Below are 14,202 nucleotides of genomic sequence, written 5' to 3'. Positions count from 1 at the left end.
TTTAATCGTAGTTTAATGAAAAATTAATATCAATCAACAATTCCCTGAGCACTTACGAGTGTTCATCATTAGAGAACATTTCTACGTTATTAGAATTGTGTTTCACTCTAATTTACGATAGTTATTCAACAAAAAGTTCTAAAACTACCGTTTCTGAACATCAACGGTATAAAAATCTGATACAAATGGTGTGCAAGCATGATGTTTACAATATTTGTAGGTGTTATAATCCAGAAAAGGTCTGATTACGTACCAAATACTCATCTGGTGGTTTATTAAATGTTAGCTCAAGGTGCGCATTGAGGTACCAATAGAAGGTACCTTTAAAACGTGTGAATCCGTAAAAATATCCTTCAAAACTCTTGTAAATCATGAAAAAGACAATGTTATTTATAGGCTTGGAAACATTTGAATACTTCATTTGATACAGGTGCGCTGAAATTGAGCATTCAATGAATAAACCTAGATCAGATTTTCGACTGGACAAACAAACATCATTCACTCTATCCGTACCCTATGGGAGATTCGTTCAAATTGTTCTATTTTCGAAAGTTCGAATGGATTGGTTTGATTCGTACGAAAACAAGAATACAAATGGGACATACTTTCGAACATTTTCTATTCGTCCGAAAACAAGAATGAGGATTTATGTCTAAATATCACGGCACGGAGGAACCGAGAATGCATCTGTACTCGACGACTGTTCGACCGACATCTCCGATTTCGAACGTAACGTAATCTAACGTAACGTAAGAACATAATCTACCACAAAACATTGAATTGACCTAACATGTGATTCGCTCATTTTCGTAAAATTCAATTGGTTTTGAAAAGTGTTTCTCTCAATCAATAATTAAAAAAGCTAAAAAAATTGAGAACTTACCAGTATTGAAAAACAGCTACTAGTAGATTAGTTGGATAATGTGAAACTTCTATCATGGGTGCCGATCCAATATCACTAATTGCCTGATTGCTCAATGTATTAAATGGAGAAGGCGGCGAGCTTGATTCTGCTTGAGTTGTAGCCAATATTGTGATGAAATTTCTGTTCAAATGCACAGCTTCATATAAACCCAGTAATAAAGCATTATTTTGCCTGAAAATGACTTTTAAAAATATTCGTATTACAGTGAAACATATACCAACCTTATGTGTTGCATTGTTTCATCAACTTCTTCGGATAGAAACATATGTCCAACCATCGATGAAATGGAAGTAAACCAAGAACCAGTTTGTAAAGACATCAGATTGATTGTTTGTTGTTTTGTAAACTCAAAAAGCGAAGTAGCAATTATTTGCCCAAACCTGAAATAGAAAACAAATTTATTTATTTCGTACCGACTCATCCTCTCCATCTCCGCCTAATTCTGTGCACCTCTTAACTATGCACACTTTCGTGTTTTTTAGACTAAATACCGTTCTGAATCATATTTCGGACAACATCATATTTCGGACACTTTGTTCTAATATCTTGAAATGCTTGATGCACTGGTGATATAACTATAAAATTAATATCACAATTGCTTCTTTAAAGTAATCGCTTCGTTTGACTATCATTTCATATGAGAACTACATTTGAATTATAACTTAATCAGCAAAAATCTATCAACACTACTCACTATCGTTTGTGTTTGACGTTTGCTTAGCGTGAGCACGTAGAATTTACCCCTTCATCAATATTTAAATTTCTCCCTTGTTTCATCAGTTCTCATCATCGTTAACAGTTTACTGTGATTGCTTGATAAGTGTTTCGCAGTTGACAGTTCAAAAAATTACAAAATAAAGTGTCCGAAATTTGAATTCAATCTGTCCGAAATTTGATTTAGTGTCCGAAGTTTGATTTTTATTCGCTACATATGGAAAGAATTTTATTAGATGATTTTTTTATGTTTTCAATCAAATAGGTACCAAAACAGAACTAATTTATTAAAAATATCAACCAAATAATACCTGTGCATAAAGTTTAGACCTGTTTGCTGCATCATATGCCTTAAGCGCCCGAAATATGAATAAGAACGGTATTCCGATTGGTTGTGCGCAAGGATGGAAAACAAGGAAGCATGATGTGATATACGATGAATTGCAAACTGCATAGATCGCGATCTGTACAAACTGCGACTAATGGTGAATCCTCTCCCATCATAACAAAATGATTTTCTCTTGGTAACTCTAAGTTGACCAAAGCATTGCTAGACTGAATCTAATTCGAATAATTCAGTTACTTTCCTTCCTCGTTTTGTTTACATCTCGAAACAAGAATTCGCTCCATGGGAATGAGTATCTCTATGGCGTACGCTTTACGATTCTCGCTCTCTCGTCCGGGCATTCAACTTTCCTCTCCGAGCGCGTTTACTTCGATGAAATTAAAAATGCGCTACAGCATATAGGACGACTTGAATGTTTAATTTTACACAGAGGATTTCTCAGATGGTGTTTAAATTTATCTACAAAAGTATCTTTGGTGATTGTCTTCAAACATCAGACAATAATCCCCCTCAAATCACTAATTTTATGAGTTAATGTAAACGAGTTAATTGTCAAGGATATTACAACATCGAGCACGTGGTCTTGCGAAGTAACCCAAAACACCTCTTTCGGTTCCGAGAAAACTGGTGGCTAGAAAACACCTTGATTACCTTAAATTAATCAGAAACATAAATTAGCGTAAATATGTCAACACCAATCGCGTTTTATCGCGTGAGCACGTAAATACTCGTATTTACTCATAAAATTGTAGGATTTTGGAACTCTACAATTTGTATGCAGATAGACTATTCACCGTTTGTGGGGGGAATAATCATAGGTAATGATTATCTGCTATCACAAAGCTTTGGAAGTTTAACATGCTTTGTTTTTACTACTGATGCATTCAAAAAAAATAAGTTTTATTTTAAAATGTTTTCTTATCCTGAGACTGGTCCACCCATATTGCACTGCTACTAAAACCGTACGCTAAATTCAATATTTTTATTAATTTTCGGCGAATAAACAATGGGGTGCCGTGTGATGAAACATCAGAACAATAGTAAGTTGCAAAAACAACATCACGATCATAAAGTGTTGGTTTGGTTATTCCAGACGACATTGAAATACAGTAGAACCTCGATTATCCACGAAAGCGAGTTCCCTAGTAATTCCATTGACCTTTCCGAAATTTATAATTGAGTGGTAGAGTCTTGCGCTTTTGTTTTGGTCATGACTTTCACATTATCTGAACATTGGTGTACATGACCTCACGAATGGATAGATCAATGCTTTCTGTCTTGATGAAACATAGTTTTTATGCTAAAATATTTTTTTTTTGCGTTTATACCTCATTTTCAACCCTTCATTGCGTTATCCGCGATTTTCGTTATACGCGATGACCTAGCCCGAGTATTCCGCGGATAATCGGGGTTCTACTGTATATTCCATCTGATCATCTTTAGAAAGGTTGATGACCTTCAAAGAATAAATTTATCTTGGGGACATTAAATTGACGTTCATGACTTCTAGTCGGATGTTTATCTACTCTGACAATAATTATGTGGTTCTCACTAAGCATATATTCCAATGCCGTCAGTTCCCTGAAATTCTTTGCATACCGTTTGATGATTAGGTAGGATGTTGGTAATCATTTGCTGCTATACCGATTGTTCCAACAGTATGCATTCGACAATATGAAGACTGAATACCTGAAATTAACCAGATTCAACCAAGCAAATCTGCGGTCAAAGCAGTATGTACACTTAAGATATGCAACAAGTTTGAAGGGATATGAAAAAAAACATTAGTCGTTCGATAAATCTACTGCCACATAGGCGGAAGTCCACGATATATGAATAACATACGTCCATACTAATTCATTACATTTATTCGTAACGAAGAACGTAACCACACCGAATTGAATTAATCAAATATGTGATCAGTTTTATCTACAAAATAAGAAAGGGTCTGAAATTCAATCGAGTTCGAAAGGTGTTTCGTGAAGTCACTAATTGAATTACTATTGGAACAGTGTTTGGATTTCGATCAAAATCAAATGATACACAATGTGTCATGCATGTAAACTCTCACGAACATATAACCAAATATGAGAGGATCATTCAGATACTATGTCAGCAATGTCAGCAATCACTTTTGTAACATTTAGGGATTAAACTAAGAGAGGAACGAAGACTGTTGTTTGCATATTCGAGTTGTATCAAACATGGCACACTATTTCGAAGCCTGCATACAAGTTTGAACCGCATATATCGTCTCATTTTTCTATAGCGAAACCCACTGCGCAGACAAGTGTAAAGCAATAAATGATACAAGAAAAATTACGTCATCATTACGTCACCATTTGCGGAGAGCAGCGAATGGGAAAAGAGATAAAACGCGAGAGTTTTTGCTTCTCACTGGAGCGGTGTTGCTAGTAAAACTATGCGGTCTATATGAATATACACATTTCAAGGGATAGCGGCGTTAAAAATGGAAAATATAATCTGACTACCCTTCCCTTAGCCTCTATCGAGCTAAATAATCATATAGTTTGCACTCTCTGAGACTTAAAAATCAGGATCTGCTACATTAGCTGAATATGAATCTTTCGCTTTGCGTTGTCCGTATGATCCTGCTGTTTCATTATGCATGGAGAGGTCGGTATGCATATGTTAGAGGCAAAGAAAAAAATAAGCTTTCTGCACTGAAAGCGTATATGATAGCTTTGCTTGCATGCTGGTTTGCAATGAAGTGCGAGCCGATGCAGAGTTGTCTCGTTCTCTTTTGTGTCGTGATTTGCAGCACATAACAATAATAGAATACCGCTGGGGGAAATGTTTCCTGAAAGATCATATTTGAACGAACGAAAGCGATTTTTTCAATGAGTGGATCATTTGGCAAACACTGATTGGAAAAACTATTTGGAGACAAATGTAAATGTTCAGAATTATTGGAATCTAATAATTCTGAACATTTGGTAATAAAATTAATCAATTGTATCGATTACACGTCTGCTGGCTGTCGGACGGGAAACAACAGCCGAATAAATCGACACGAGACTGAGTCAGCCACTCACTGCGGTCAGTGCAATAGAGAATTAAAAATCCTTCGGCGAGTGTCGTAAGATTTCAGTTGATCGTCTCTTGTACACTTTCCGATCAAGAACTCATCATCCGCCCTATGGAATGTGATTAATCGTTTGTGGCTTGCACTCACGATAAACCTTGAGTAGTAGAAATAATGCTTCGAGAGTGCATACAGTGGAGATTCCTCTTTCATATTGCTTTTTTTGAGATCTTGGTAGCTCACCGCTCCAAGTATTCTCTCTGTGTACATAGGAAGAATAAAAGAGCATCGCCTGCTGGGGGTGAGTTAAAAACATCCGACTAGAGGGATATACTTATTCATTGATCGTTGAATGTGATTTTTTGACATCCCTGGTTGTGCGTGCAAGCATGAATGTTGCCGCTCAAGAAAAAGTAGAAAAATAGTGCAGAGCGCTACTCAATGTGATTTGAGCTCGACATGTCGAAAAAACTGTTGAAAATGTTCAGTTTATGTTCTTATATTCCGGATGTAATTTTAATAAAAATTCCTTCAACTCCGACAGCATCCACAGTATGCTGATATATTGTGATGTGTGGTGTGTTGATAATCGTTTCATGATAAATTCAATCTGTTTTGATTTTCCAAAGCAGACGAATGTTCAGTTGCTGTTCTTAATTTCCGGTTGTAATCAAAATAAAATGAACTCCTTCAATTCTGTAATTCCGCAATTCCAAATGAAAAATAAAATGATCATATTTCCAAAAATTTCCCAAAACGTCTTATCGATCAACATTGTTGAGCTTTTACAGCTACATTGAAAACATGTTTCTTTTCTTTTTTAAATTTCTTCGTATAATACGTTTATTAATATCCCCTTGTTTACTCTTTTGATTCATTCATCATATATTTGAAGGGCGTGTGTGTCTATTCCAATAATTTTCTTTGCCTTTAAAGCGCTATTTTGTGTCATTTGAAAGTTTTATAATATAGTTTCAACTCACATCTTTAGTTACTCATGAACTTTAATGCAAATTTTGCATTTTATAAAAATCCCACTTCAAAAATGTGTTTGTAAAAATTTAAATCACACATTCAAAATTCGATAAGTGCATTTCCCCATATTGCCCTGTTCATACTATTAAAGCATGGGAGACAGGAATGTTTTTTCAAACAAAATAAACAGTTTTTTACAGAATTGATGGAATATTATTAAATAATGATTGTCGCTTCCTTTATTCATGTTTCTCAAGACTTGTTATCCTGCCATCCTAAAGCTTGTTTTTAGGTAGTGTCATGTTTCCTATATTTAATAACTTCATTCATTGATTAGCTTTTCCTTTCGCCAGATTAATTTCATTGAACGATTAGCATACCTTAACTAAAATTCAGTTTCAGTTGATGATCACATACATATATTTTTTTTTTTGGTTTAATAATCTCCATTAACTCTCATTTTTCTTGCTCTTCTACATTCATTGTTTATCATTTTTCATATTATTATTTTATGTCATTCTCTCGCAGTTAATAATCGGCAATAGTTCTGCAGCATTCAGCATGAAACTTCAGTTAGTAATATTGGCTATTAAGTTATTGTGTCAATAATGAGGTTCCTAATTATGAACTGTGAATTCTAACTAACTGTTATACGCTACCGACAATTTGCTTCACAGCTTTACAGTTAATCGCAGAAGAGCCGGTACGTGAAATAGAACAAGGTGTGTTTATTTCATCCTAAGTCGTTTTTATCTCTTCAAAAACATATAACGAAAACTTTCTTAAAAAATTAGGAAATAAACTACTAAACTTATCCATGTCCATGTTTTCACAACACACGGTCTATTATACTATTTCTCCTATAATTAAGTGGTTTCATACCACCTCCTCTGTCCAACGAATGGTTTGCCATATACGATCCGACGTAGATAAACATCTCGGGGCCACAGTCCAGCAAAAACGTCGATCGTGAATCAAACTTCTCAGCAGACAATGATGGCTCAACCGAATGAGCTTCTCCAACCGACACGGAGCAGGAATCATTTTTCTTCAACATGCTTTTCACTTTGCTGTATATGCTCGACAGCATATCCTTATTGTTCGATCGATTCGAAACAAACGATTCATTACTGAAATTTTCTTCTTTGGAGATCACTACTACAGTGGGATGGTTTTACTTGGCTCGACTATAGAGATGTGCCATCCGCTCATGAGCTGTTCCGAAGAATCGACTCTTTGAAGTGAGTTGACGCGGAACAGCTCGCAAAAAAAATCAAACAGCTCTTCAGCTCACTTTGATGATGATGAAGGAGAGAAAAAAGCTGTAGAATTGAAGAGAGTGTGTGAGCTGTAAGATTCAAATGAACTGACCGTCTCTCGCTCTTCGTGTTAAGACATCAGTTTAGTTTCATTTGTCCCTCGTCTTTTCAACTGTTATATTCGCGTTGACGGCATTGAGCTTTGTTTACCAGTTTAGGGGGCGCCAAAAATAATAATTGGCTCTCAGGCAGAATGAACACGTTTTTAAAATTCAAATTATTAATGAAAATTAACTTCTGTGTATCAAATGAGTATTCTATTTCAATGAAAAACACTTTGTTTGCAGGCGGTGCAAAAATCTCATAAGATTTTTTTTTTTGAAGAAAACTTTCTATTGTAATGTAAAGCCTCAGTAAAAATGTCGGAAATGTTGTACTCGCCGAGTCTGTTGTAAATAATAGTCTGGAATACGTGTTTCAAGTAATTAATAATATGGTGTGAAAAATTTCATTTGAATTTTAACATTTTCAAACTGGCTTCGTGGCTATCGAGTTTGGGACCCAAATTGAAAGTCGGCACTGACAACTGAGCTGAAGAGCTGTTCATAAAGAACAGCTCATTTAGATGAGCTGATATGATCAGAGCTGTTCATCATGATGAGCTGATTTGCACACCTCTACTCGACTATTCCAAGAATTTCCCGCATTTTTGTCACTACGATATGTTCATTTTCTAACGTCACTTCTTGTACCGCATTATGCTCATTCATATTTTTTTCGATTTTTCTTCTTCTTTCACTACAATCTCTGTTCTCGCACAATTTTTCAACTTGGGATACTTTCTGATTTCCAGATTATGTTCAAGGAAAGCAAAATTTGTAAATACCACGATGGGTGGGCTGCTGTCCCCACTTGGACAACATATCCCACCGCTGTCACCACAATGCAAGCGCCCCGCGCGGTTTAAGCACATGGTTTTTCTTTTAAAATAACAACACAACTTTTTCCTTTTTTTTGCAGGAGACACGACTGTCCTCCTGCGTGGCTGACGATCGACCCCTTTTATTTTTCTCTCTTATCCCAATCCTTCACTGAAGATGTACATCTCTCTCAAAACTAAAATTATGTTATTTGCTACCTTCTGCATATATGGAATTTTCCATTAGTATGGAAAATCCCAGCAATCCTATTGGAAGATCCTTGGTTGTATTTTTCCCTATCTCTAACATAAATCTTTACCATTAGAATTCTTATTAAACATATTTCTTATGGGACGCGTGAAAAGGGTCGCTACATGTGTATTAACCCTTTGCGGTCGGAATTCATTTCGCTTGAAAGAGATCCTCTTATATTTCAACGCTAATAATATTTTGTTTATACCGAGAACCGTTATCTGTTATACATAAAAAATCTGTATACATTCGTGACATTGAAAATCGTTTAGAAAAATGTAAACTATTACATCGTTGAATAAAGTATTTAGTATGATTGCTTGCTGTGGTGGCTGAGAGCAGACAAACGACCGCAAAGGGTTAATTCTGTTGAATATTTAGATTGTTATTTTATCTTTGTTTGGATAGGATAAAACAAATCTTACATCACTGAAAAATGTCAAAGTTTTGTTCCTGTTAGCATCGACGTTAATAGCGAATTCGTTTTTAAAACTGAGTTAGTGCCAAACTGACTCTGTAATAAAAAACGTTTTCAGTTTCACGAATGCGGTGGTTTGTTGGTGTGCGTTATATATTTTGATTTGTTTATATTTGCGACGACAAATGTACAGTGTCGACGTCTGGTGGCGATATCAGTGCTTGGGAGGTAAATTATTCTCTATCAGATCAGAAGGGCCAAGTGCAGTATAAAAATAAAAAAGTTTGAATGAAATTTTTTTGCTTCATATTTTTTGATTACCTAACACATGTAGTTCTGACACTCACTTAACTATTTGTCGATGCATTTCTTGTTTGTTCTACAAATAATTACTATTATAATATAAAATCATCATTAGACACAGTTTTCGGTCAATATGTTTCTGCGATATAGGAAAAAATATTTCTTATTTTATCACATTAAATATTCCACTCGAATATCCATCATTATTTTCGCCACCCAATGAAAGCACATGAAGCTTAATGCCTACGCGAATATACTCTTCAAAATCAGAATCCGAATTGGATTACGATTCCAATAATACAAAATCAAAAGCAGCAGGTTTTCTATTTTCATAGTCTTTATTTTTAGATTTTCCAAACCAATACTCGGAACTTGACAGTTCAGTATAGTTGTATTGGTGAACCCGAATGCCAACCCGTGAAACATCTCAGTGCGAAAATAACAGCTTTCGGGACGAACCTAGTGCGACACTAGCAGGGGATAGTAACTTCAAGCGAAAAAGTGGGACCGATTCGAGATTGCTTTTATGTAAACAGTGAACCTTTTTTACACTCTAAAAATTGCACCGACTTTCACTGACAACTGAATGATATTGTCAATTTATGCGAGATGCCTCAAAACAGCTGGGGATAAATATTGTTTATATACAGTGAGTTACATTTAATGCGATGTTTAGTTTATTGGACAGACCTGTAATGTGGTACGTTTAATTGGACATTTTTGTAAACATCGAGTTCGGGGCCCAAATTATGGCGCCACATTTAAGTTGCCACCAGACGTCGACACTGTACCACTCACATCACCAATGTTCAATAACAGGCCGAAATCGCCTCCAAATCGACACTGAGTGGTGCCTCGGCATGTCGTATTAAATTTAAATTACTGTATTATATTGTTTTTTATGTTTGCATCATGAGCAACGAACACACATTTATTTTCCACTTGCAACAGTATTCACGATGATTGGATGGATACGACATATACATGCATCTAGTACGACTATTGTCATGCGTATATACTATTTACTACAGACAACCAAAAAACCAATGGCGGAAAACGTTCTTGATAATTATGATAATTATTATAATTTTGTTGTTAGTCGGTGAACGGCTTTCTTCTATTCGTCAATACGTTTTCTTAAATGGGTCTTTCGGATTTGAGTGCTCACAAGCTATTAATTTAAGGCATCTATACATTGTAATTAGTTTTTGTTACGCCGTTTCTAATATAGGGTATTGATCTTGATTTAATTGGTATCATCATCCTATATCTAGAGAGTTTATCGCCTGCCGAAAGAAAAATACTCGGTTGGGAAATATAAATATCTACATGGACAATATTCTACGATTTGTGAAATAAGGATTTTGTATGGATGACGTTCGTATTTTGCTTTTTGACACGTTACGCACACTGAAATGAACTGTCGAATGATGTTGGATGTGTTTGGGAAGTAGTAATTCCTTTTAATTCCGGCTAAATTTTCTTCAATTCCTTCGATTCCAATTCCTAGAGTGAATAGTTTCTATTAGTTTTTCTCAGAAGTTTTCAAGTCGACTAGAAGTTTTTGGGAAATCAAAATTTTGAACATTTTTACTGTGCTGAAGTAGTTCTTGTATACAATCTGTATAGTATTTGTTAATTTTTGTGGGCAGTAGATGCAATTTGTTCGGGAAAATCTATTTTTGTTTTTGAAAATTCTAATAAGAAGTGGAACGCCGTAATTATGTTTCGTTATTGTATGTCGAAACACTTTAGGAAAAAATTGTTCAAATTTTTCATCTTCGTTAGTGCCAAGGGGCCTGACCACGAACGTCACTTCACGGTGAAAACGAAGTGAATTGTATACAACGTTATAACGACTGCCACCGTGTGTGTAGAATCCGGAAGAATTCATCCGTCGTGAAAACTTTGATGAACTCGGGGTTATTATGAATATCACGTTACTATCACGTCACGGAGAAAAACAAGTATATTTGTCACTTGTGTTTTAGATGGTAAAAGCTAGTCACGCGGAATGGAGTAAGTTTAATTTCGGATTTATTCAGCTTTTTTGCTAACATTTTGAATCGTGCTTGCTTTTTAGGAAAGAAAAGATAAACAAACGGCAATTTACCCGATAAATACGCTATGGGATGTAATTGAGGACTAAAAAGGTAGCTCGCGTAGACCCATTGAAACATGGCGAATGGTCTAATTTCGGTTGTCCTCAATGAATAGAAATTTTTTGTTTCTATTTCAAGGATTAGACTTACAGAGAGTTGCAACCCCATAAAATGGCCATGGAGGCCACTGATCCAAAACGATCATCATGATTGATTATGTATAATATGGATTTGTTGATATTTTGAATTTAAATAATAACTGTAATGTTTTTTCAACATTGCAGAGCTGGTTTTTGTTATTCAAACATTCGCAATTGGTGGACAAGACCCGAATGAGGACGGTAGTTACATCGAATGAGGCCATTGATCTTTTGCTTTTACGTAATAGATATTTTCAACGATATTGTTTTGAAGACATACTTTGAATGAAAGAATGTTTAAGTTTAAAATAAGGAAAAAAATGAATCTATCATTGCGAAGCTTTTAAATTAATAATTTTTAAATTATTCTCTAGTTCTTATTCCATAATCTTGATAACCGTCTAAAGAACTTCTGAATCATTTTCTGCTTTTGGCAAATTCCTTGAAACTCATCAGGTGTTTCATATGAAAATTACGCTTCTGACTGACGCTACTGACCAGTTTCTGTTTAAATAATTATATCAAACCTCATGTCCCGTTACACGAGAATGGAAAGGATAAGAGGATTAAACTTCAGAATCCCATATGGGAGTAGCTCAGATTATACTGATCATGAGATGGATAAATTCGGGTTATTCTGAGATATAGAAGATATTATTATTCATCAAAATTGTAGAAACGGTTCTTAAAAATGATTTTGACGTTGACCTATACTAAGTACTTCTCACTATTCAAACGAATAAGACAGAGTTGAGTACAAGAGTATGCGAGATATCGATTATTAAACTCATGATAGTCATGCTTTATCTCTAGAGTAATTTATAGGAAGAGCAATTTAAATTACATTCCCATATGTTCAAAAACTACATCATTCAAGAGCAACCAAGTAATCCCCCTCATCTTTGAGCCAGCGCAAACTAACGCACCAAGCAAATGATTCATGGAATGAGTCTGAATAGTTGGCATAGAAATCAGTGTTGTAAACGGTCGACATTTTCCTCAACCATCACATACTGCTCTTGCGTCACAGAGTCACAGCTTAATATGTATTGCGAATGTGACCAAGAAAGCATTGCTCGGTTCGAACAGTCACCTCTGAAATAAACGCACAGCCGCAAAGACGACAATTAATTGAACGTTTTCTAATTCTCTCTTTCCGTCGAACGTACCCAGAAGAGCGGTGAAAATATGCTATTTACATTCTACCATTCGTGCTCATAACCATCCTACTACTACTGTATTTTTAATGTCATTTGACATTAAAACTGCAGTGGTATACATTCTTTTTCTCTCTTTATTCTGCATTCAAGCGTAGCTGCACACATACATCCACCTTCTCACTCACATACACGATGGATGATATTTAAACGGATTGTTTTGATCAAAGCAACCGACAAACTATTCCCTATCATGTGCGAATGTGTTGAATGAACGTTTCAAGAGGTGAGCGTTCCCCGTGAACACTGTTGTTTAATTACGGGACGATGAACAGCTAATGAATAAGACGGAAAAAACCGAAATATCATATGACATTTTTAGGTCGACGGTACTTTGACTGTTCATGTTATGATCAGGGGATAGTAACTTCAAGCAAAAAAGTGGGACCAATTCGAGATTGCTTTTATGTAAACAGTGAACTTTTTTTACACTCTAAAAATTGCACCGACTTGCACTGACAACTGAATGATATTGTCAATTTGTGCGAGATGCCTCAAAACAGCTTGGAATAAATATTGTTTATATACAGTAAGTTACATTTAATGCGACGTTTAGATAATTGGACAGACCTGTAATGTGACACGTTTAATTGGACATTTTTATCTCTTATTGGACATTTTTGTAAACATCGAGTTCGGGGCCCAAATTATGGCACCACATTAAAGTTGCCACCAGACGTCCACTCACATCGCCATATTCAATTACAGGCCAAAATCTCTTCCCAGCGACACTGAGTGGTGCCTCGGCATGTAGTATTAAATTTAAATTACTGTATTATATTGTTATTTATGTTCGCATCATAAGCAACGAACACATATTTATTTTCCACTTGCAACAGTATTCACGATGATTGGATGGATGAATATACGACTTATACATGTATCTAGTACGACTATTGCGTCATGCGTATATACGATTTACTACAGAGTACCAATAAAAAACGAATAGCGGAAAACGTTCTTGATAATTATAATAATTATTATAGATTTTTGTAAGTACATGTATGTTTGGAATATTACGTTAAAAATTATTTTTAAGTCCGAATATTTCCGGTTTCAAGAGAAGTGAAAGTTAAAGTTGCTATTTTTTATTTTTAACTTTTAATAACGAAAGATTATCTGTTTGCCGGTCTTTTGCGTTCTGATATACATAGTGACAAAAATAAATTAGTTCAACTTCGTCATTCTATTGCACTTAACTCAAAAAAACTATTAACTATCTGAAATATGATTCTAGGGTAATTAAAGCTCTTACATATGATACGAAAGTGTTGCAATCGGATACGTCATACGTCATTGTTTATTGTGCTTTAGTGGAAATATCGCAAAATTTATATATAAATGGTTAAATAAACTTCAGTACTACATGTTTCGAGTAATCAAATGACATGAAGTAAAAATTTCATTCATATTTTAACAATTTAAAACTGCCATCGGGCCTGCCCAACAAACATTAAATCGTAAAAAAAATTGAGGGGTTGTATCCAAGACACGACCGCTTAGAACGTAGGACTACGCAATTTTTTTCTTTTGAAATTTGATGGTTTACATTTCGAATATTTGCAACTACGTCGAAATTTCATAA

General features: G+C 35.1%; 1 protein-coding gene across 2 annotated transcripts in view; it reads right to left on the bottom strand.

Annotated features, from left to right (window-relative positions):
- LOC129768002 (armadillo-like helical domain-containing protein 3) overlaps window positions 1-14,202 on the bottom strand; it is a 264,660-nt gene that overhangs the window by 192,143 nt on the left and 58,315 nt on the right. For both annotated transcript variants that reach the window (XM_055769349.1, XM_055769350.1), the window contains exons 3-4: window positions 1,147-1,305; window positions 884-1,096 (exon numbers count right to left, since the gene is read on the bottom strand). In XM_055769349.1, the coding sequence (XP_055625324.1) occupies window positions 884-1,096; window positions 1,147-1,305 (372 nt within the window). The remainder of the gene's footprint in view (window positions 1-883; window positions 1,097-1,146; window positions 1,306-14,202) is intronic.

The sequence above is a fragment of the Toxorhynchites rutilus genome, chromosome 2 (assembly GCF_029784135.1).
Source record: "Toxorhynchites rutilus septentrionalis strain SRP chromosome 2, ASM2978413v1, whole genome shotgun sequence".
In the NCBI taxonomy this organism is placed as follows: Eukaryota; Metazoa; Arthropoda; class Insecta; order Diptera; family Culicidae; genus Toxorhynchites; species Toxorhynchites rutilus.
The sequence above is the reverse complement of the archived record's forward strand: the minus strand, read 5'-3'. Positions and strand labels throughout refer to the sequence as shown.